The sequence below is a fragment of the Mus caroli genome, unplaced genomic scaffold (genome assembly GCF_978045245.1).
Source record: "Mus caroli unplaced genomic scaffold, Mus_caroli_1 scaffold_5, whole genome shotgun sequence".
Taxonomy (NCBI): domain Eukaryota; kingdom Metazoa; phylum Chordata; class Mammalia; order Rodentia; family Muridae; genus Mus; species Mus caroli.
Genome location: NW_028227260.1, coordinates 116,067,803 through 116,093,834, shown reverse-complemented (window position 1 = coordinate 116,093,834; position 26,032 = coordinate 116,067,803). Strand labels below are relative to the sequence as shown.

The 26,032-nt window shown below is 38.3% G+C and overlaps 1 protein-coding gene across 1 annotated transcript in view; it reads right to left on the bottom strand.

Annotated features, from left to right (window-relative positions):
* Positions 1-425: 425 nt before the first annotated feature.
* The window catches only part of Il13ra1 (interleukin 13 receptor subunit alpha 1), a 68,416-nt gene continuing 42,809 nt past the window's right edge, over positions 426-26,032 (bottom strand). Inside the window, exons 7-11 of the mRNA XM_021153297.3 lie at positions 22,108-22,155; positions 21,694-21,826; positions 18,850-18,946; positions 16,448-16,532; positions 426-2,904 (exon numbers count right to left, since the gene is read on the bottom strand). Of these exons, the coding sequence (XP_021008956.1) occupies positions 2,812-2,904; positions 16,448-16,532; positions 18,850-18,946; positions 21,694-21,826; positions 22,108-22,155 (456 nt within the window). The 3' untranslated portion in view covers positions 426-2,811. The remainder of the gene's footprint in view (positions 2,905-16,447; positions 16,533-18,849; positions 18,947-21,693; positions 21,827-22,107; positions 22,156-26,032) is intronic.

The window sequence follows — 26,032 nt, the reverse complement described above, 5'->3', positions numbered from 1 at the left end:
TATTAGTGTATGAGTGCATGCATGTAGCTGTACATGTGGTATATAGTGAGGTTAAGAGAACAAATAGAGGGAGCTGCTTCTCTCCTTTTACCACTTGGTCTTGGGGATCAAACTGAGGTTATCAGGCTTGGCAGCAAGCATCTTTACCTGGCGAGCCATCTTTCTTACTGGACCTCCATTAAGTTTTGTGATTACGATTAGTCATCTCTTTAGCTAATGCCTGAAAAGAATGCCCTAACCATAAACTCATTATATGTCCATCCCTTTCAGGAAACTGATACAACCAAGCAATAGGGAAGCTTGTAATAAATGATTGTCAAAAAATTATTTTTATAATATATATTATTTTAATGTAATTTTCTCTACCATCCACTCACTCTCCCACAACGCTTTCTCAAAAAAATAAGACCAAAAAAGCATTTAGGTGACATACAAAAAGACAATATTTATTTTACTTTCTTATAAGTAGTTCAACAGAAAGCCTTCTACTTGAAGACATTACTGAAAACATTAACATTATTTTATGCATCCCTTCAGTGCCCAGATTCAGAAAAAAGTTCATCTGAATGAAAAAAGGAATGGTCCTCCTTATGTTGGGTTTACTTATGTAGGTGGGGGGAAATCCATATACCTTAGTCAAAATAATATGTGAACCTACACGTTTTCAATAAGTAATGTACTCATATTTTTAAGAGTTCCTAAGGCCTGGAGATTACTTTTGTCTGTTAAAACAAAGGTACTCCTGTTACCTGTCCCCTTTCCCCCTGCTATTGTACTACTGAAAGAGAATTTGAAGCAAAATATGATGTCTTTGTTCCCATGCTGCAAGACTGTCAGCATAGATAGTTTCCACAGCATTTCAAAACATGCTCTTTCCCACCATTAAAATAGGCCAGTAGTTAAAAAAATATTTTGGTTCTGTGCAAGGCATTTAAGGTGCTTTCATTCTCAGAACTATGATACCCTGGGTAAGGAGTATTTCATTCTTATGCAAGAAAGTCAAGAAAGCCACGTCTTCTTTCTAGTGAATAGCAGGAGAAACTGCAATATCTAAGATGCCTGTATCCCAGCTGCAAGCTGATGCCCAAAAGGGCCAGGAGGAAATACCTGTGCATCAATTGTGCCGTGCTCCAATAGTTCCTGAAATTCCAGGCACAATGCTCCTCTACTACCACAGAAGCAAGGTTCCCCTTTGTACAAACCTGTGGAGAGAAGGGTCTCTTATCTTCCCTGCTTAAGAACAAGAGACACAAGTGGCATCATTTTATTAACCGGAACTGGTACATGCCTGGAGAATTTTGATATAAAATTCTTTAGTTCTTGCTAGTGATCTGTGTGTATGAGAAAGAGAAGGAAGGTACCTCTCACTGTTTTAAATTTGCAGAAATGGTTGGAATGGGGATATATATATATATATATATATATATATATATATGCTTATATTGTGGGAATGGAATAGAATTGGAAATCTAATATATGCAAAAGTGAGTACATAGTTGGAGCTCCATTTGCCTCCCTCTCAATAAAACACAGAATCGACAGGACCACTTACAGCATAGAAAACAGCCATCCTAAGGCTTATTTCGCAAACAAAGAGAAACAGATATGAATCTTTTTTCCCCTCTCTCAAGCAAATGGAGCTAAATTCTAAGTGGAAAAAAAAGATATCATCTCTATTTAGAAAACACACAGAAACACCAATTGCTCAAAAACCTCAAATAATTGCAGGCTCACAGGTAAGTTGCAAAATACGTATGAATTACATATTGTTCAGTGTACTCATTTTTTTTTACCTGAGATGCAGAGTATTCCCTGCTCCACTAGGTAGTCTAAGGAAAATTGTATCCTCGATTCCACTGAGTCAAAAGGCTACAAGAAAGAGGATGGGGGAGCAGGCACAGTGGGACATAAGTATAGAAGATGGGAAGTTCAAAAGTTCAGGAAATGGCTATCTGGAGATAAAGAAAATGCTAAAAAATAATGAGCCCCAAATATATGTAAACCCATGGGTGGGGGGGTCCTATCCCTCATACTTAAGGGTTTTGCACAAGCTAGATACATAGACAAAACTTGAATAGCAGAAATGAAAGGTGGGCATACATCATTAGAGATGTCTTGGTTCCAACGTGAATGCTACCTCATTCTGCCTCCATTGTTCTAAAAAGACCAGCAATAACATAAATCAGTCTTGGTGGAGAAGTTGCCCATGGCTTTTCTGTACGTGTCATTGCCTTGGCCCAAGATGATTTCTGGAAATTTCAAAGCAGAGGAAAATGCTATTGAAGTGGATAATGATAATGCATTTTGATAGCCACAAACATTACTCAGTGGGTCCCCAAACAATAGGCAGCAGATTGTATCAGTTTTGTTTGCTAGATGTTCTGTGGGAATCTAGTACAGCATTAGTGTACACACCCCAAATGAATTTCCTCACAAGAAAAATTTTCTTGATATTATTCCACATAAAGAATACAGAGCAAGCAGAGATTCCTTAGGAAGCCATCACAATTCCTGATAAGATGAATTGATGGTCATTGTCCCCTTGTCTTTGTCCTCTAGTTTGGAGATTTGGCAAAGGACATCTGCTTTTAGGATTGAACAAGAACGAGAAGAACTCTGCTTTTCTTGAAGAGCTCCTTTGGTTTGGATTTTCAATGCAAAAGTCACATCAAGACCTGTGGCTCTTAGGAGCTGCCTGTTTTTCAAGAGTAGTTTCAGTGTCTATTTAACAAGTCCCCAGATAACAAATGGAGAATGCAATCAATCTTCACAGGGTCACATTGAAGGCAAGAAAGAAATCACTTCTCCCCATCAAGGAGCAGCTTTCTTCAGGTTTTCTATCAGCACTACAGAATCGGTTTCTTCTTTGGATTGTTTCTCATAGATGTCATACTTCTTCCAGTGCTGGAAAGAAGGACAAAAACATGCACAATGACTTTTCTCAACAGTAGTCTTTCCTTGCATACTCTGAGTCAGGGCTTATTTTGAAGTTTGCGTGCACAGGAACCATAAGTGGAATGGTTTCCTGCTTTGGGGTTTTTGATCTAATATTATAAATCTAGTTGGACAATTAATGAAGAATTAACATTAAAGATGGGAAAAGCATAGGGCTGCTCCATGATGAATAATAGCTGTCTGGAGAAAGACACATTGAGATCTTTCCAAATCTAGAGATAGCCTTTTAGAGATGAACCAAAGGGTAGCCTACTTTTCAAACTGTTTCATCTGGGCTTCTCTTTCCTCCTACTCAAACCTGACCACTGCTCCAGAAACACCCCAGGCTCACAAAAGCCACTGAACATCTAGTGAACAAGGCACTGGATACCCCCAAAGTCTTAGTCTTGAAACCTGTGAAAGGCTTTATATGAACAGCTTTATTTAACATCATTTGCCAGACCTTATTTGCTAGACATTATGTATAATGAGCTCATTATTCATAAGACAAGCTCCCCCTGTACGGGATTCAAGCACGTCTTTTATGGTAAAAAGTCAACATTCTGGTTCCACATGGCCGCCTCTATCTGTCAATCTGGGGCTAAGAGTGAAATCCAAATTCAGTTCTCTCCTCTGTAAAATAAAGCTGCGAGACAAATAACAACAACAACAACAAAACCTAGAGGTGGGCAAACTATGAGGCACAGGCCAATCTGGCTAACTGTCCTTTTGAGGAAGTCAAGTTTTACTGAAATATATATATATATATATATATATATATATATATATATATATATGGTATAAAAGTATCTGTATGTTGGTTATGAAAGTGGCTTTCTTTGTGGTGTAAGATTTAAATTTTTCCAGAGAGTAAATGATTAATAAACAAGAACAAGCCTTTGCAGGAGAAAAAAAAAAAAAACCCTTCACCACTCCCTGCACAAGATTATGTCTGAGTTCCTTCTTTTCTCCTTTGGTGTTCTATAGTCCATTAAGCTTATGGGAAGAAATAGAAGTCAGAGAAATAGGCACATGAACAGCCTGTTGAACTGTGTCAGGCTATGGCACTGAGGAAATTAGGAACTTCTAGTATTAGTGAATGGAGCTAGAAGCTTAGAGGGCTGTTTAAAAATTTTTTTCCCTAAATAAAAATATTTAACCCTAACATCTAACAGAGTTGATAAAGTGATATTAACAAGTGCAAGTGCTGATGGGTGTGTATTGGATCCCTCCCACATTGTTGATGAGAATGTGTGAAATAGTCATACACTGAGCACATGACCCAAAAGTCCTGCTCCTGTGTATTTACCCAGAAGAAATGAAAACATGACCATATCAAGACTTCTGCATGAACATGTACAGCACCCCTACTCATGACAACTAGATATAACTGTGATGTCCTTACGAAAGTGAATATTTAAATAAACTATGTCATACTTCTTAGCAACAAAGAGAAGTAAAAGTGGAATGGTTTCCTGCTTTGGGGTTTTTGATCTAATATTATAAATCTAGTTGGACAATTAATGAAGAATTAACATTAAAGATGGGAAAAGCATAGGGCTGCTCCATGATGAATAATAGCTGTCTGGAGAAAGACACATTGAGATCTTTCCAAATCTAGAGATAGCTTTTTAGAGATGAACCAAAGGGTAGCCTACTTTTCAAACTGTTTCATCTGGGCTTCTCTTTCCTCCTACTCAAACCTGACCACTGCTCCAGAAACACCCCAGGCTCACAAAAGCCACTGACATATGCAACAGTATGAATATTTTGCTAATGCATTATTGCTAAGTGAAAGAAGACAGACTCAGAAATCCATGTACTTTATGATTCCATTTATATGACACTATGGAAAAAGAAAAGTTCTTGGGACAGAAAATAGATCAGTGGTTGCAAAAAATAGATCAGCAGTTGCAAGGGTCTTGAGTAGTAGTTCTTAACCTTCCTAATGTTGTGACCTTTTAATACAGTTCCTTTTGTTATGGTGGCTGCAACCATAAAATGATTTTTATTACTACTTCATAACTGTAATTTTGCTACTGTTATGAATCATAACATCTGTGTTTTCCAATGATTTTAGGAGAGCCTGTGGAAGAGTTCTTCCATCTCCAAAGGGATTGACAGAAGCATTCTATATCTCAAAATTACATTTATTCTTCAAATTGAACACTTTAAAGGAGTGACAGTTTGTTACTTGTAAGTTGTACTTCAAAAAGTTCTATATTTAAAACAATGTGAAGTATGCAGGCTTCTAACAAAAACAATTTAAATAACTCTATAATCTTAAACAACAGCTTACTCAATAAATGGCATGCCAGCCAGCTAAGAATTTGAGAACCAAACTTAAACCTTTCCTCATAGTCTACACCAATAAAGCCTTGAAGGATTAAAGCCCTAAATATAAGATGCAAAGTCAACTAAATACCTAGGGAACAACTATATCTCCCATGGGATGGGCTTTCTGCCCATAAAAGAAGTTTTTTTTTTTTAAAGGTTGGTTTAGTGCAGAAAAAGAAAAATAAACCATTTGTATATAATTAAGCACCATAAATACAATGGCTGACAACACAAAGGATTAATATTTAATATATGAAGCTAAAGATATTGTTCAGTTGGTAGAGTGCTTGCCTTGCATGGATCAGACCTTGGGTCTCATCCATCAATATATAAAGAACCTTACAAACCACCAAGGAAAAGATAAATATTGCAGGGTATAAAAGGACAGGGAACATCCCAGCACTTGGGAGGCAGAGGCAGGCGGATTTCTGAGTTTGAGGCCAGTCTGGTCTAAAGAGTGAGTTCCAGGGAAGCCAGGGCTACACAGAGAAACCCTATCTCGAAAAACCAGAAAAAAAAAAAAGGGACAAGGAACAAGAATTTTACAAAATAAACAGCCTAAGACAATGCACTAATAAAACTTAAAATCTATTATATAAGATTTCCTCACCTATCAAAACACCCATAGATTTTTTAAAACATTACTTATCAATACATTGGGAAAACTGTGTCCAAACAAGTATTTGTACCCTACTACTCTACTGGTAAAATCTAGACATTTGTATACACTACTTTTAATATATACTTCTTGTGAATATATAAGTGTTTGAATTCTCCTGTTTTGCACAAGTAATTCTGGATGTTTCATTTAGCAACATATGTTCTAAATTTTCATAAATTGGCAAAACAGAACTATCTCATTTTCTTTACATCTAAAAACCATTTCATTGCATGAATGCACCATAACTTATTCAAGCCAGACAACCTTTCTGGATAATAACTTGTCACATCAAATCCACAAATTTACAAGCTACAGGTACTTGGGGAATAGTTCATATATAGCATGTGCAAGCTTCCATCCTCAGCAGAGAGAGAGGGGGGGGAGGGGGAGGAGGAGGGGAAGGGGAGAGGGAGAGGGAAGATGGAGAGGGGAGAGGGAGGGGGAGAGGGAGGAAAGGGAGAGAGGGAGACAAAGACAGAGAGACAGAGAGACCATGAGATCCAAAAATCTGTTTTTACATCAAAGGCTATACAAAAACAAGTGGCAGCTGGCAGGATTTAACTTATAATTTGTATTTTGTAGAGATATGATGGCAGAAAGGTAGTTGTGGCAACATGGTATGGTATTTGTCTTTCTCCAAATACAATCACTTAAAAAATAAAAGGTAGAAAAGCAAAAATGGATGGATGGATAGATAAGTAAAATTTGCTAACAGATTTTACAGCTAAACTAGATAAAAACTGATTCCCCTTGAATCCAAATAAGAGTTAATGGGGACAAACAAATGATAGTTATATGACAAGAATAATAAACAGCTGTGGAAGAATATACAAAATGAATCAATGTGGCATCCAAGAGATTTGAGAAGTTGATGGGAACTCAAATAGCAGTGAGCTAATTTCTGAACATATTCCAAAAATGGAAAGGGTCTGTTAACTCAAAAAAAAAAAACAATAAAAAATAAACCAAACCATGGTCCAGACATGAGCAGTCAAAACTGAATGTTCTCAACTTCTTTGCAGGATGGAGCTGCATTCTGAGAAGAGATTAGTGGGAATAGACTCTGATTGGCAGGGCAGGGAAAAGAAGTGGGTGAGAAGAAAGAAAATCCAAATCAATGTAGATATGGAGAGGAGGGAATGAGGGATGGAGTAAGAAGTTATAAAAAGAATAAAGGGCCAGATATAGTGGCACATGCATGGAAGCCCAGCACCTGGGAAGCAAAGGTAGAAGGATCATTGTAAAAGCAAGGGAGACCAGGGCGACACAGTAAGACCCTGTCCCATTACTGCCTCCACCACCAAAGAGAAGGAAAGGCAGGCAAGTGGGAAGAGGCCAGACTTCTGGAAGTCATTTGTATCACAATTTTGAGAATTTCTCAAAAGCAGTAGAAAGGGAGGGCATACAATCATGAAATTAGTTAAACTGAGGACACAAATGAAGCCTCTTTCTCAAAGCTTAGGAAAGTAATTTCAAATAAAAATTAACAACAGAACAATATCCTTAGAGAACTAACAGTTGCCAGAAAAAAATGCCCACGAATACTAAACCCTAACATGTCAAAATTATATGGAGAAAAATTTACAAGGAATGAGAAGTTATAAATCCCATGAAGGAATGTATAAAAATCCAGAACAAGAAGGATTCAGAAATAAGATGAGAAAACTTGGTAAAGAATTAGAGGTAAGGTGAAATGATAATTTTATTTCAGAAATGAAGATTAAGCTAGAGAGAACATGGGTGAGCAAACACAACAAATCATTAGATAATATTTTCAGGGAAGTAGAAGGTGAAATGGAGGATTTCTACAATTATTTAGGAGGGCATGACAGATACAAAAGAAAGAAAGGCAAAGAAAAGAGTAGAATAGGCTAGAGATTGTACATATAAAATGCTTGAGAGTAAAGTGTTTGCGGTTTGGGAATTTGTTTCAAAATTGAATATACACACACAAATCAAGATATTGTAGTTGGGACCCAAGTCTAACCCAGACTTCTTTCATGTTTCACACATATGAAGTCATAACTGAAGATGTTATATATCCTATTAAAATTTTATGCATAAAACCAAGTTCTGGGAGGTAGAATTTCCCATTTGTGGCATCATAGTGGCCCTGAAAATATTTCAAATATTCTAGCATTCTAGATTTTAGATTTTTACATTAGAGGTCTTCAACTTATACCTGAAAAAAAGAATCATCCCAGAATGGCCAACACAATGAACGGTTCTGATAAGATCATTGAATTTTGTGAGAAAAAAATTTGGAAAAGTCAGGGGGAAACTCAAATATTTTAATACAGAAATATTGTCAGATGTTTTAAAACCACTTTATATCAGAAGAAAATGTATGAACACATTTAAGATAGTCAAGGAAGGACCTTTGTGTGTGTGTGTGTATGTGTGTGTGCATGTGTGTGTGTGTGGTGGGTGTTGTTGCACTGAGTTCTTGTTTGTTTTGTTTTGAGGTTTGGGGGTTTGCTTTTTAAAAATTCCTTATGTGTGCTGTCACAACCACTATGAGTTCCATGTGCAACAGCCCTGCTGTTCCTTTTGATCACCCATCATCTCTGCCCCCTCCTCTGCAAGGATCCCTGAGTCTTGGTTACCCAGAGCCAGAAAGATAAACATCACATGTTTTCGCTCATCTGTGATATTAGCTTTGAATTTTCAGATATGTTTGGTTTATTTGGAATACCCATAAAGGTCTGGAAATTACTAACATCCCACAGAAAAGCATGAGAAAGGGAGAGGAGACAAAAATGTACTGGTATAAATGGTTTAAAGCTAATAACGGAACAGGAAGTGTTAAAGTGGATAGGGGATGGGAGAAGAGGCTAGAGGAAGGAACCCATGGAGGAGAAATTAACCCCAAAGCCATTTAGAGGAAACTTTGTACTGTAGAAGCTTCCCTATCATGTTCCAATGAATATTCTCAATGGGGTGGTCACAGAGATAGCCCTGGTTGAATCAAATGAATCACAAAACAAACCCAAAACTCAAGAATCCAGAAAAGGGAATGGTAGGGAAAGGAGGGCATGGAGTTGAATGAGATGAGAAAGAATAAGGGAAGATGTGTGTGGGGTCAGCTGTAATACAGAATACATGGGCTGTCATACATTATGTTCATGTTTTTTTTCTCTCTGTCTCTCTATCCATCCCCTTTCTCCCCTTATTAGCATCATAGCCTTTCTGTAGGCAATGCATGAAATATGCCCATACAAGAGAGAAAGAAGGAACACAGGCTCTCACCTAGGATTCAATTTTATGAATTTTATGCCAGTCTAATTTTAAAATCCATAAAATTACCAATCCACAGTTCAATCTTTAATCTGTCATTTAAGATAAAAGAAATGAATCATCAACAATAGAATAGTGGCCAGAGATGAAAGCATCACAGGTTTTTAGATTGTAAAGCAATACATTCAAGAGTATTATAGAATATCCGGTCTCAATTTAACATTATTTTCAAGTTTGATTACAGTATTTCTCAATGTCTACTTACTAAGTACAGTAAGCTTTGTACAGAATAGCAGTCTTTTAGACACAGTAGGACCTATTTCATACCCCAGCCCTTTTCTGAGCAACAGTTAAAAAAAACAAACAAAAAAAAAGGCTGAACAGGACAAATTGGAGATCCCACATCTAAGAGAACCTGTTGAATGTGGAATGAAAGAGACTAATTTGAATTTGAAACTATTTGTTGTGTCCATTAACCCAACTCCTCATTTTAGAGACCAATAAAAGAAAAATAATTAAGCATGCATTCTGCCCTTCTAGCAGAAATTTAATTTCAGAGCAGCCAATGAGCCTAGCTGACAACCAAAAAGAAATGCTTCACAGGAAACTGCACTTTAAGAACACCTCAAACCGAGGAAAGCAACGGGATCCTCTGGTGTGAAAGGCATCCGCTGAAGGTTTGACAGGGTGCCAGCACAATACCCAACAAAGTATCTCCAAGTGCCACCGGTTGGGGGTGGGGGAGGGGACAGGGAAGAATGCAAGTAACAGGAGAGAATATGCTGGTGCCATCTTAAAAACTGTGGTTAATCTTAGCCCCGCTGATGCTGGGATAATTGGATGGCATCTACCTCTAGACAACTGAGACACCTGAAAAAAAATCTGAGCAGGGCCTGAGCCTTAATTGATATTAGGAACTCATAATCTTTAAAGCACAGCGATGCTCGCACAGCTACAGAGGAAAGTATTCTTTGGTTTTTTTTTTTTTTTTTTTTTTTGCCTGTTTGTTTGTTTGGTGGTTGGTTGGGTTTTGTTTTCAAAGATATATACTGAAGTAAAAAATTTAAATATTTGGAATTTTAAAAGCTAGTTTTTGTCTGAACATGTACAAGTGGCACAGCACAGTTGCCTACCAAGAAATGTGGGGAAAAGAGTGTGCTTTTCTTTTTTAATGGATGCAAGAAACAGAGCTATAGAAGGGTAGCAATTCCTTCTGCGATCCCCTCCTCCACCCTGAGTGTGGCCAGCAGCCCATTCAGTCACATGGAAAAGGCAAACAGCAAAGCAACAGGAGAAAAATTGCTGTTGGCCAAACTGTTACTACAGTGATGAACACAACAGCATAAAACCACTAGAAACCTTACGAAAAACTGCACGGACCATTGATTTGTGCTCACATCTAAATACATTTTTTTAAAGGAGCATTATCAATAAAAGTAATGGGTATTTAAAATTCATGGCTTTTTTTCTTTGCATTAAAAGATGACATCTTTGGGCTACTTGGTTCTAGTCCAGGTTTTATAGTCACTTGTCTACCTTTAAAGACTTCTTGGTGGCTTCCAAAATCCCTGTCTCTAATGATGATGTTAAGAGAAACTCTAGGATTTTGCAAATTTGTAATTCAGTATGTGTCTCATCAGACAGCATTCAAGGTCATGTATGTGACCTTATGTGACTAAATGATTCTGGAAGGAAAAAAGCTGCCATTTTATAGCATGTACATCACTTGTGAGGACTACTTCTGTGTAAAGGAGGCAGATTATGGAGTCTGTAAGATGGGCTCATGGGTGATGGCTCTTGTTTGTTGCTCAAGCCCAGAAACCTGACTTTAATTCCCAGGACCCACATAATACTGAATTGAGAGAAGTAACAAGTTGTCTGACTACACAGCATCCCCCAACACACAGAGAATGCATTTTGGTTTTCTTGTTTTTTGTTTTGTTTTGCTTTGCTTTTTTTTTTTTGAAAAGCAGATTATTCATTTGCTTAAAAGCAGAGAGAAAATTGTTCCCTTACCCTTTCCCATGTGTGGCATTATTTTATTATACTTTTAGTTCGAATGAACTGATTTTGTTTAATGGTCTGCAGTCACTATGAGAGAAAATACCTCATGCTTTCAATGGTCCATCTTTTCAGTACACCTCGCTCACGAAATTACAGAATTATCTGACTCATTGGGACAAAAACAACATATTATCCTTTAGACAGCAAATTGAAAAATCTCTCGCAATTTTCCCGTCTCTGAGAAATATAATTGATCTGATTTTGCCATCTGCGTTGCCATCATTCACTCTACCACTCAGAACTGGAAACTTACAGTTATTCTCTTTTCTCCCCACCTTTCATCACCCACGCAGAGTCACCAAGTCAAGGTGCGTTCCTTTAATAATGGATCTTATTAGCAGTCTCCTCTGCTGCCATGTACATCTTAGTCTCTATTATCTCCCAGACATGCATGACTACAATAGTCTTCCTCCTTGCTAATGATTTGTACGTGGTTTCTTTCATTGTAAAGGTAATACATGCTGATTATAGGCAATTTGGAAATTTCAGGGAGATAGACAGAGAGGATCAGCTACCCATAATCCCTCTGACCCAGTTCTTTCTACTCATTGTTCTATATGTACTTAATACAGTTTTCTAAAACTTGGGATTATGATTTAATACATATTTATAATTTGTTTTGTACTCACAAAGGTCGGTTTGGTTTTTTTTTTTTTTTTTTTTGGTGAGATACTGTTCTTTGAAACTAACTTTTAAAAGAAAAAATCATGCAATGGATAGAAGTCTGACTGCAGCTGTCTTATTTTATAAGTAAATTGTCCTTCTAGCTGAAAGCTGTTAAGTTTTCACTATCCTTAGACATGATACATACCCCTTTGATCACTTTATATGTCTTATCAAACTTTTCTGACACTTAGACAGCCATTTATGAGATTCAAACATTTCATCTGCTTGTGGGAAATTCTGTTATTTCACTAATTTTGGTTCTCATCTGTTATTTCAATAAGTCATTATTTATATGTTGATTTCACGTCATTTATCTACCAATTCTCCTACTATTTTCCCCATAGCATATTTTTGTTCTGGAAAACAAAATCAATTCTTAATTGATGGTAGCTCATTGGTTACTATATTTTCATATTAGAGCAAAATGGTGCATGAATCATTCTTGTGCCATGGTTCGGTTATTCCCAGATTATGTATTTCCAAGAGTATAATTTACAAGAGCATAGGGGCTTATTATATTTTACCCAGTTATTGTCAAGAAAGAAAATACAGGTTAAACACCCCTAATCCAAAACAACTCAAATTCTCAAGTGTGCCAAAATCTGAAACTACAAAAGTTCTGGATTTTGGTTGGGTGTAGTGTTAAATGTCACTTGGGAGTCAGGGCAGCTAGATCTCTGTGACTTCAAAGCCAGCCTGATCTACCTAGTGAGTTCCAGGCTTGTCAGGGCTACATAGTGAGACCCTCCATTTAAAATAAAGAAGTTTCAAAATTTGGATTCCTGATTTTCAGTCTATGTATTATTTCAAAATCTTAAAAAAAAATTCTGTTCTCAAGCATTTCAGACGAGTAACAGTACTGCATGACAAGTATCCTTTTTTTATTTACTTGTTAACAACTAGATCTTTTTTTTTTTTTTGAGACAGAGTTTCTCTGTGTAGCCCTGGCTGTCCTGGAACTCACTCTATAGACCAGGCTGGCCTCGAACTCAGAAATCTGCCTGCCTCTGCCTCCAAGTGCTGGGATTAAAGCACCACACCCGGCTCTTATTTCTTTATACAATTTAATTAAGATGGGAGTTTATACCTTGTCCTATTTACTTTTCGAATGCTATAAAGAGACACCATGACCAAGGTACCTGATAGAAGGACAAGTTTAGAGGGGCCTTACAGTCATTGACCATCATGTGGGGGAGCACAGCATCAGACAGGGAGGCAGGCATGACACTGCAGCAGAGAGCTCATATCTCATCCACAAGCATGAGGTATAGAGTTAACTGGTCCTGGAGTGGGCTTAGGGAACTTCAGTGACAAATATTTTCCAACAAGGCCACACCTCATAATCTTTCCCAAACAGTTCCACCATCTGAGGACTGAGTATTCACACATAGAAGCCTATGGGGTCCACTTTTATTCAAACCACCACATAACTTATTGGTTGGTATATGATGTGAATTTGGTGTTTGCTCACAAACACTGGACATTTGGATTGTGGTATTTTACCTAGTCTCCATCCTGCTGAGAAGAAAAGCAAACTCAAATATTATACCACGGCCTGGCATTGGGGCCAATATGTTTCAGCATAGTAGTAGTGGAAATTACAGAATGAGGGTGAATAGGAGAGTGCATGCCCTGCTACTATTCCAAATGGAAAGATTTTAAGTAAGTAACTCTGGCCAAAAAAACCATCTACTGCTGCAAACTAGGCCTACTTCCAGTTTGATGCCATGCATGTACCTCCTTTCTCTAATCCACCTTTGTAGCAGGAGAATGTTATTACTCATACCTGATACCTTCTCCCTGCATACTATTCATAATATGATCTCAAGTCGTCTTCTTGTAACTCCTCTATCCTAACCATCTACTGTTAAACCAACATCATAGAAGACAATGAGGTACTTGAGGACAAGCATTCTATCATACAGGAAGTAATAAGCACAAGAACAAAGGCAAGGGAGTTCTAGAATCTCAACCCTCAACTAGCTGTGTGACTAAGGCCAAGTTTCTTGACCTTCCTGAGTCTATGTCCTCATCTGGAAAAGGATACTAACAGCACTCTCTTAATTGTTTCCTCTATGCTGTGACTAAATACTTGTGACAAAGGCAACTTAGAGCGGAAAGGGTTTATTTTAGCACACAGCTCATGATACAGTTCATCACAGCAGAGAAATCAAGGCAACAGGAGTTTGAAGCAGCTAATAACCTCTCATCCACAAAAAAGAAAAGAAAACAGAGATGAATGCCTACTAATGCTCAGCTTGCTTTCTGCACCCTATACAGTCCAGTATCCACTGCCCAGGAAATGGTCTCAACCACAACTAAAATGGGCCTTCTCGCATCAGTTAGTATAACTGAGATAATCCCCTGCAAGCACATCCAGAGACCTGTCTTCCAGGTGATTCCAGATTCCATCGACAGCACTCACCACCACAAGCACCCATACTATAGAGTTGTTATGAGAACTCAGTAAGGTACATAAGCCAAGCACTTGTTTCCCCTTCCTGATATATACTAGATGTTCCAATAACTGCTTTCAGCATTTCTTGGAGTAGCTGTTGAAATAAAGAATGCTATGGTACATAGATAGTGTTACCAGGACACAAATCACCTATAGCCTCTTGTTAAATATGCAGATTTGTAGGATTCATCCCCTGACTTGTCAGCAGTTCTGGAGACAGTGCCCAGGAACCTGTACTTCTTGCCAGAATTCCAGTTGACTATGACTCAATAGAGTTGAAGGCCCATTAGTTGCCACACTAAGTTTACATACATTATACAGTCTTTCTGATAGACTGCTTGACCTACCTGCCCAGTAGTACCCTGGCTTGGGCATTACCACTCTCTACAAAAGTGGTCTGATTTTAAATTAAAGTACTCTACAAGAACCCTTTTCTGCCAGCCTGTTAGTCTCCTCACTCCCTGTCCCTAGCTGAATAGCATCACTGCCAAATATGAGTCAGTCATTAGTATGAGAGTCAACAATAAATGCATATTATTGCCAAAATCACTACTCACTGGTAACATGCATTAAGCATGTCTAAAGTGTGAGGCATGCTAACTAGTTTTTAATGTTATTATGCTCTGTATTTTAATCCACAAGACAACAGCATGAGACAGGTGCTACTCCTCCTACCATTTTCTAAATGGGAAAACCAAGTTACAGAAAGGCTAAGCAAGTGACCTAAGGTCAAAAAGGCAGTAAATAACACAGTGGCTATCTGAATCCAGACATTGTGACTCCAGAGCACAGGCTATTATCTAGTACACTACAGCACTTCTCTAAATGAAGTGCCCTGTGCCTGTTATTACTAATTTAAGCTATCTACAGTGCTATTAATATCTATTTCATACATGTTCTTCATTATCTTATTAGAGTGAATGCATTTATCACAGAAACCTCAAACTACTATGCTCCTATGCCTTACAAATCTAGTCTTAGGATCTAGAATGAGAGTCTGCAGGAAACCAACAGCTGGAGTGGGTCTGTTCTCTCTGTATGTGCTTAGAGTCCAGCTTTGTAATGCAATTGTATGAAAAAAGTGCATCTTAGCTGTTAATCCTATCTATATTTACTTCTTCTACTTTTAAAAAAGATCTCAAAGTTGAAGGCCCACCACTTAGGTTAGTTTCCCTAAGGAGGCTCTTCCTCCTGTGTGTTTAGATAAAATATCTCATTCCTTAGAAAGAGGATAGGGTCCAGTGATCTGAGACAGACACGGTGTTCTGAGAATTCCTTAGCTTGTATGCTTGGCCAGATATCCAAACATTTTTAAATCAACTCTTTCATCTTTTAAATCAAGTGTAGCCTAAAATAACCAATTTGGTCTGAGGAGGTGACTCATTAGATCTGACCATTTTCTGTGTAAACATTGGGGATCTGGGTTGGAAATATCAGCATCCATTTTAAAAACTGTGCATGGCTGCTGGTGCATGTAACCCCAGTGCTGTGGAGGGCAGGGACATAGGGATCACTTGCTGCCCACCAGCCTCACTGCAGGTTCAGTGAAGACACTTTTTGCAAAGGAATAAGGCAGAGAATATCCCCTCAGCATCCTCCTCTGGCTTCAGCATGCATAACCGCTCCCCAACATATAATATGCACACAATATCCAATTTGAAGAATTCTGATTCATGCTGCAATATGATGAACCTTGAAGACAGGATGCTAAATAAAACAAACCAAACTCAAAAGGGCAAATATTGTGTGATTCCATATATATGATATAGACAATAGATATAGTCTATTCTATATATAGACATATATAGAATAGACAAACACACAGAGCACAATACAGACTAGTGGCTGCCAAGGGGAAGGGATGAGAGAACAGGAAGTTTGAGTTTGGTGAGGTACAATTTCCATTAAGAAGGATGAACAAGTTCTAGAAGTAGATACTGATAGTGGTTGTAAAACATGGAAAATGCATTGGAGGCTACTGAACTATCTTTTCAAAATGATTGGAATAGTCATTTTCATGTTACGTGTATTTTACCATCAGTTCTCAAAATCTCATACCCGACTTCAATACCCCGTGAGACAGTGCTTACCAGGGTATCGTCATTCTGGTCTCCAAACATTTCTTTAAAAATCTTGCCAGGATCAGGAATTGGAGGAAATATAATGATCTTAAGCCTTAAAACAAAACAAAACAAAACAAAACAAAACAAAACAAAACAAAACAAAACAAAACAAAACAGAGATACTTTTTAGATTTAACCTTCTGGTGCATTAGAGTGTCTCACATAAATACAGCTATATTAAAAATAGGCATGCAAAAGTCACAATATACACTGCAGGGGGGATACACAACTTTGATCCCAGCACTCAGAGAGGCAGGCAGATCCCTGTGAGTTTGGGGCTAGCCTGGTCTACAGAGCAAGTTCTGGAACAGCCAGAACTGTTACACAGAGAAACCCTGTCTCAGAAAAAAAAATGTCACAACACACAAGTCACTTTTAGTAAGTTACCTTCTGTAATGAGGTAATAGTAAAAAACATCTTTAAATGGCATGGGAAATCAGTGTCATAAGAGCACCGAGTCTGAATGGAAATAAGGCACCGACTTAAACAAATTACTTGTAGCACTTAAAAAGTAATGGAAGCCAGGCATGGTGATAGATATCTTTAATCCCGGCACTCAGGAGGCAGAGGTAGGTGGATCGCTGTAAATTCAAGGCTAGTCAGATCTACATAGTGAGCTCCAGACCAGCCATGGCTACATAGTAAGACCCTATCTCTAAAATAAAATAAAAAATAAAATAAAATAATGGTGATAATCTTAGCAGACAAGAGGTTTGCATTTTATAATTTAGAGAATAATAACTATATATAGCTGAGTCTAGAGGCCCAGACTACAATCTTGATTACTTGGGAGCTTGAGGCAGGAGGGTTGAAAGTTCAAAGTCAAAGTAACTTAGATCCTGTCTTATCAAGTAAGAAATAGGTCAGGGACATGGCTTTGTGGTCATAATGCTTGCCTATAGCATGCACAAGGGCTTAGATTCAGTGCTCAGCACTGCCAAAACCAAATCTCTTGAGTTCTTTTTTTTTTTTTTGAGGGGGGTGATTTATTTGCTTTGTGTTTAAAAAGCATCTCATGTGGCTCAAAATGTCCACAAACTTGATATGCAGCTAAGGCTGACCTTGAACTCTTTTGCCTCTACCTGCCAAGTACTGTACAAGGCATGTGCTACTTCACAGAGCCAGAATCTGTGAATAACTTTTTCCTTTATTACTTCTTTCCCATGTTTTCTTCAACCCTAGAAATGCACATGCCGGACCAAGTGAGCTCCTGCCTAGCCATGTCTTCAGCCCTTTCCTCTCCAGCTCTCAACCTTTTCTGTAGGCTTTCATCACCTCTCAGGGTGTATCTCCAGGTATACCCCATTATTCATCTCTCCTGTATTTCCATCTAAGTGTTTGCTTTAGTAATTTAATGCCCAAAGACATGACTCTGCACATTATCTCTCCCTTAAACACCAAGTCCATGTATACAGTTATCTACTGTATACATCTACTTAGATACTTACTAGGTACCTCTAACAATGGGTTAACAACTGAAATCCTCCCCTTTCTCTAAAAGGCAGCTCTGCTTGCAGTTCCTTCCATCTCACGAAATGTCACTGACTCTCAGCTGTTCACGACCAAACACTGGGATTGTGCATTTCCCTCATATTTCCATCAGCAAGACTTGTTAATTTGGGCTTTCAAAATATATTCCACATTTATATAACCATTTCTTCCTTTGTCCATGACTAACCTTCTAGTACATATTGCTTCAATGGGTCTAGTGTTGGATGCCTTTAATTCCAGCACTCAGGAGGCAGAGGCAAATAGATCTCTGTAAGTTTGAGGCCAGTCTGATCTACATAAAGAATCCCAGGCCACCCAAGGCAACATGTGAGACCCTGTCTCAAAAGAAAATAACCAAAATATAAACAGACTGCTTTCATCCTTCCTGCCAGACACTAATACCCTCTACTAACACACTTGCTTCTATTCTTGTGAAAAAACAAGTCTTTAATAGTGACATGATTCTATGTATAACGGTACATTAGACCACACAAATCCCCTGCTTTGTGCAACTATACCAAGGTCTTGCTAAGTGCCTAAAGCCCTATTTCTAAAAGTTCATTCCAAGAGTTATCAACTAGCTGCTGATAATCGAGGGACTGATAAGAGATAATGAACAAAACACGAGGTCTATTTTTAGCAATGTTAATCAGGGAGCCATGCCTATGCAGTGCTGTAGGAAACTCATTTGATGCTTCCTTTACTGCAAAAGGAACACAGCAATGCTTTGTCTGTCAATTTCAGCAAAAGTCACATATGGTGATAATTTCAAAAAAAATTGAGGCAAACACAATATGAAGAGTAACAGGCATGAAGAATAACAGGCACAACACCAAAGCTAGCAGGAACTGTGAAGTCTACCTTAGCGGGTGGCTTACCTTTTCAGGTAAAAAAGGAGGATTATGACTACCACTGCGACAAAGACTGGAATGGTGAGTAACATGGTGGTGTAGAAGGTGGAGTTTTGCTCCTTACCTACAGAATAGGAAGCAAGCATGGAGACGTGAGAACTAAAAACACGTTTTTTTTTGTGTGTGTGTGATAAATCAGGTAACAGTTCTACTTACTAGTGAGATCACAGATATTTCGTTCCTATGCCTCAAACCATTCTTCCTCAAACTCTTCATATATCCTATAATAGTTTGAAAAAGTCTCCTGCTCTGGCGCCCGAGCTGTCTAGATGAGTGAACACCTTAAGGATTGTCTGCAACCAGGACCTCTTAATTTGTTTTAGACTGTATTAAATATAAGATTTTATATCTATTCACGGTGGCTGTTCTTTCTTACTCTTTACCTAAAGATGCATTATTGTATTCTCTTACTGTCCACTATTGCTTACTTAACTAAATCTTAACAAGTACCATCTTTATGATTCCTAAAGAGTGCCTCCCCTATGAATCTGGTACCATTCAGGTACTGACATGCTTATCTCTGAGCTATTCTGTCAATATTATCTCATCTCTATTCAGGAGATAAGGCTCTGGCAGGCTTAAAATATAGATCCATCTAATTACAAATTTCAGCTTTCTACAGCCAACACATGGAAGGCTATTTATCCATTTCGACATTCGTATTTCCCACAAGAGCATGAGTATCTCGAAAGCATCATCAGGGCCTAATATCCTTGTTTTAGGGAGCTTCTAAAATGACTCCAAATGATTCCTGCCTTCTAATGATCATACTCTTATATAATTCCTCTTCTTGACATGCACTACACTAATTGACTCCCTTCTAAATAACAGAAATAGTACCAGTGATGGTCGATTATTCCCAAGATAAGTGATGATGAACTATAGATTTTGTAAGGCTATTCTCTTACATACCCTTTCTTGCTAGGATTGTTCAATTGAGGAAGCAGATTTCTATGTCAGAAAGGAGCCCTGTAGAGTGGCCTAAGGGGACAAGGAACTAAAAAAGATATTTGTAGTAGTTTCCTACTACAGCAGATTATAGATACTTGAAGAAATGTTTTCTTTCACAGTCCTGGAGGAAAGAAGTTCAAAATCAAGATACTGGCAAGGAAGGCCATGTTCCCTCTGAAGGCTCTAGAAAATAATCTCCCACCTTTTTCCAGCTTCTGGTGGCTCCTACCATCTTTGGGATTTCTTAGTTGTGACTGCCTTACTCCAGTATCTTCATCTGACCTTCCCCCTCTATGTAATCTTTTCTTCTTCTTTTCCCCTTTGGTATACCTAGAAATGGACTCTCTAGCCTTGGTCAAGCCTTTGGCTTAGATGAGATTACAGTACCACTCACACCCCTGATGCAACTTTGGGAGGTGGCTACCTAAACCATGCCATTCTCTTTACATGGAGAAACCAGGAGATGACAAGTGTCTGCTATTGTAAGCTGTTAAACTTTGGTTCACTTGTTTGTTTTCTGTATTTTTTTTTCTTGAGACAGAGTCTCACACAAGACTCCAGGCTGATCCACCATGCAGCCATGCCTGGCCTCAAAACGTATGCCAATTTTCTTGGCTCAATCTCTTGAGTATTGGAATTACAGGTATTAGCCACCATTCCTAGATAATGTGTTGGTGTGCTTTGTTATGGAACAACAGATAAATAATGCAACTATGCCTGATAAAGAGCTTATTCAGTCTCTTGATGAATATGGAATAACATTACTCAGAAACTCATTTCTGACTGTGTTTAACAGCTGTTCAAAGGCTTATGTTGATTCTATATTGCCCCTAGTGGCCATAAATGCAAATTTCCTCTTCTACCCAGCAATGCTTTTAAATATAAGAACTCAACAGCTAAGCCTTCTCAAGGTAACTTTATGTACCATTTCTTATCAATTTTGAGTCATTAGCTTTTCACCTTTCAACACAGATTCCAGTCAACCATATGTCTCCTACAATGTGATGCTCCACACAAAGTCTGAGGAAGGAGCTGCCACATACTTTGTGTGTTTGTGTGTTTACATGTGTAAGTGCCCCAAACTCATAAATCTGCCTGCCTCTGCCTCCCAAGTGCTGGGATTAAAGGTGTGTACCATCATCACCCAGCTTTTTTAATTTTTTACCCCACCCTTAACCTGTGAGCTGCACCAGCACCACTATCCAATATTGCACATGCATTTTCCCTGGCACCCCACTCCACAACTCAAACAGGTAGCTCCCATCCTTTGAGTATGGCTTGCTCAGTATAGCCACTACCTTCATTTCAAACCTACATTCAGGCTTATCTCTATTAAATACCACCAAGCTCACTGCTACTCTCCTGAGTCCATTAACCAGCATACAGGACAGTCCTTTGGCATGAGTCAACTTGAAAATTGGATGATGCCTGCTTTCTGTGTTTTTGTTTGCCTTGCTGATAAAGATGGGGATGGAGCAGAGGTGAGGATAACACCCTGTGGAACTGTATGTTGTCTTTTAATCCTCGCTGATGTGACAGCAATTGAACGGAGAAGAAATGCTTATTTTATTTTTGTTTTTGTTTGTTTTTTTGTTTTGAGACAGGGTTTCTCTGTATATCCCTGGCTGTCCTGGAACTCACTTTGTAGACCAGGCTGGCCTTGAACTCAGAAATCCACCTGCCTCTGCCTCCCAAGTACTGGGATTGAAGGTGTGTGCCACCACCGCCCAGCGAAATGCTTATTTTAAATACTCTCTGGCATCAAAAAAGAATGGCAGTCCCTTTCCCAATCTATTTTAAGTTTCAACTTAGTTTTCCACCATCAGTGGTTTACACCGTAATGATATTGTACTCTCTTACCTATACTCTGTGCTTCACTCCAATCACTCCACAGTTTGTTGTCATCAAAGCATAACTTGTTTGTTTTGACTCTTACTCTGACTGTGTAGACAGCGTCAGCAAGAACACCAGGGAGTTGGAAACAACTTATACCCTTAGATATAAAATGCACAAAAAGCCATTACCAGTTTATTCCCTTTAGCTCTGCTGTTGAGTTATAACATAATTATTGGCCAAATTCTGTGTGGGATTAAGATTTAGATTACAATTCCAATTATCTGACTTTGACTTCCAAAAAGCACTGGTGATAGCCTCCAGAACAAAATAGTTTTCTTTTCACCACACCAAGCATTTCAAATTTACACTGTGCCTGACCTGTCCCACCCCCAGTTGCTTGATGTTCAAGCCCAAACAGCCAAAGCTGAATTGACTGACCTCCATGTTTCTATCAGATTCAGAATTCTGGCATTTGTCCTCTTCAACCTTGAAAAAAAAAAAGTTCCAAATTTAAAAAAAAAAAGTTTATGTCTTTAACCATTTCTAAGAAGCTTTTCTTGCATCCTATTAAAAGACCATGTGGACTAAAGAGATGTCTCAGCAGCTAAGAGCATGGGCTGCTTTTCCAGAGGACCTGAGTTTGATCCCAAGCACCCATGTCAGGTCAGTCATAACCACCCATAACTCCAGTTCCAGGAAATAAGATGTATATTTGAGTTTTTTCAAAAATAGCAAAAATTTAATCAAGCAAAAATGTTGCCTAGTCTTAATAGTCCAACTTCTGTCAAATAAATATTTTTTTTAAAAAAATGTTTAATGTTTTAGTTTTAGTTTGTGTGTGCTGGTGTTTTGCCCGCATGTGTTGTCTGTGTGAGGATGCTGTAACCCATTGCAACTGGAGTCATCGAGAGTTGTGAGCCGTAATGCTGGGAGCTGAATCTTTGGAATCATGTTTTGGAAAAGCAGCCAGTGCTCTTAACCACTGAACTAGCTCTCCAGCCCTTAAGTCTAGTATTCCTCTTAATAGTAGTAATGACCATTTTTCAACTGTTAAGAATGTGCTACAAAGATATTTCTCTAAGGGCTTCTGATGTGGTAGCTCATAATAATAACCCATGAGATTAGTATTATTGGAACCCAGATTTTGAGAAACTAAGGCCAAAGAAATATTAAGTAACTCACACAGCTTGTAAATCAGTGTGACCTCAAAGGTCGGTCTCTGTATCTTCAACTTGGACTAAGATTACTTATATAAATCATCATTAAATAAGAGCTAGGTCTAGAGCTCAGCAATAGAACACTTTGTATGCTTGCAGTCTTAGGTTCAATCCCTAGTAGTTAAAAAAAAAACCACTAAAGTCTTGTTGAATTAAGGTATATAAGTGCCACACACACAACATACATATTTTATATACTATATATTATCATATACAATAATATACAATAAAATATGCAGTATATAACAATATTATTATGTTATACAAATATTGTATTATATATGTATTGTATATTATAGAGATAACATTATATCATATTATACATATATAATAATGTATAAGATTTATTCTATAATATTTACATATATATGTATACACACACATATAAAACTTCTGAACTAAAGAAAACACATACACCATGGATGTTATACACATAAATTGGACTACAGTCTACTTGGAATTACTCTGTTCATGTGTTTGAGTTTAATTCTTTCTTTAAGCAGATGTTCACCAGCTGTTTCCTCCCTAAATGTCACCAGCTCTTTGTGTGCTAATTCTGAGCTTTGCTGCTTAGACCCTTCTTTTTCTTTCTGAAAGACTTCTTGAGGAGTTGTTTGTTGGAACTGCAGTGTGGGTGATGGGTAAACTGGATCATGAACTTGTACTATCACACTGGGGTATACCCAGAAGGAGCTTAGAACAGTATTGGGAATAAGATAGGAATTGTTTTCTTATACCCCACCCCTTCCCTGAAATCTGTCTACTTGGTGCCCTGTGTCCTTGTTTTCCTCCTCTCAACTGTATGATGATCCATACATGAGGATAAGTGGCTGCTAATACATACAGTGGAACGAGACCAAATCACAATGATTTGCTGACTATGGCATTTGTATGTTTGGGATATGGTCCAGGAAAGAAGTGACATCAGCCTGCAGCTTGATCTTTCAAGAGGCACTTGACACTTGTGATTTCTCAGCAGGCCAGTGGTTCCAGAAATAGGACACTGACGCCACCTGCAAGGCCTTTTCTCTGCCTCTGTATGAACAAACTATTGAAACAATAGTCTTTCCTCATCCTGTTGGTCTTTTAGCTCTTCAAAAATGCCGGTATGGAACATTTAGTGAAGGGTACTGAGTTCTAAAATAAGTAGTGGTATGTTGTAGTCTTTGATCTATATTTAAAAGTTCCTTTGGCAGGGTCTGAAGAGGTGGCTCAGCCATTAAGTGCACTGATTGCTCTTCCTAAAGAGCCGCGTTCAATTCCCAGCAACCACAGGGCAGCTCACAACCATCTGTAACTCCAGTTGCAAGGGCTCTGAAACCATCACACAGACATACCTTCAGGCAAAATAAAATAAAAATAAAATGTAAAATAAAAATAAGTAAATTGCTTAATCTGTGTGGTGGTTGTACACACCTTTAATTCCAGCACTTATGAGGCAGAGGCAAAGGCAGGCAGATCCCTGAGTACAAGGCTAGTCTGATCTACAGAGTGAGTTCCAGGACAGCCAGGGCTACACAGACAAAAAAAACAAAAACAAACAAACAAAAAAAAACAAAGAGACTTTTGCTTAAATCTTTTTTTAGTTTTTATTTTATGCATGAGCATTTTGCCTGTATGTATGCTATATGGTGCCTGCAAAGGCCAGAAGATGGCATAGAATCACTGGAACTAGGCATATAGCCATGTAGGTTCTGAGAATCAGAAACCTTCCAGAAAAACCATCCAGTGCTCTTAACCACTAAGCCATTTCTCCAGTCCCTTTTGCTTAAATCCCAATTCTATCTTTTACCAGAAATATGGCCTTAGGGGTAACTACAATTACAGGGATCAAATACCATGACATAAATAGCTCCCTGGGTTTGGGTTTCTAATTGAGAGATTAGTGATTTCTAAATGAGAGAATTGAGAGCAAGTGCTTACTAATATACCTACTAAAGAGTCACCATTGTGAACATATAAGTTGTTGCTAGTACCAAGGACAGAACAAAGTTGACACTAACCAAGGCCTGCTGTGTACTTTCAGTGGAGAGAAAAGGCATAAGTGTGATCAAGTTTGAAATGGCAGCATAACTGAGGGGCTAAATGAGTCAAGAGAAGCAGTACATTTGTCTGCAGTTCACACAGAAGCACCAGGGAAGAGAACAGGCTGGAGTGATCAAAATACTCATTTCGTTGTCGATCTAAACATCCCCCTTCCCCACACAGGCATCACTTCACTTTGCATGGGAACACCATGCTTTCTAACACTAAACAATGGCTGTATATACTACATAGTTTCTTTTGCAAACACCCTGAAGGGTTCTGTTCTACTGCTTGAGCAGGGCACTCCCTGTGGAGTTCAAGAATGTCAACAACTAACTTATTTTACTAAGCATTTTAAGTATTCCATGATGAGATAAAACAACTAGACCCAGAAATTTTATCCATGTGCAAGATATTGGGTTCCTTTAAACTCCAATGTAAGGTGCTTTAATATGGAATAAAGAAACCAGGCAGGTAGCAAATAAAAGTGAGTGGTACTTTCCCTGTGGTCTCAAGGCGCCACCTTATGGAAATATACAGTTAGAATGGTCTGATTTCAAATTTGCACCTGGAACAGATTTTAGCTATTGCATTTTGTGTGTATGTGTGTGTGTGTGTGTGTGTGTATACATGTGTGCTCATGTGCATTTAGGTGCATGACTTCTATGGCACATTTGTAGAGGAAAACTTGCAGTTTTCTCCTACCCATGTAGGTCCCAGAGACTGATCTCTGGTCATCAGACTTGGTTGGCTGCAAACCTCTTTATCCACTGAGCTATCACACCAGCTGACACCACTTCTCCCAATTCAAATGTAGTAAGCAAAGAAACAAAATCTCACAAGAATCAATGAGGCTTAAAAAATGAAAAATGGGACTGATGCCCTAAGGTTACACCATATTCTGGTGAAGGTCCCACAGAGACTTCGAACTTGCCTGTTTTGCATTGGTTTTTGGACAGCAGACATATGTGTGATCCAACAAACTCTGACTATTCCAATTTGACTGCATTTCTTGCCACAAACTCCACAAAAACCAACTGGTCTTTCCTAGGCCTCTACATGCCTATATGGTTTTATCTCTGCCAATATTTCCTACCATATTTTGGCCATACCTGCCCACT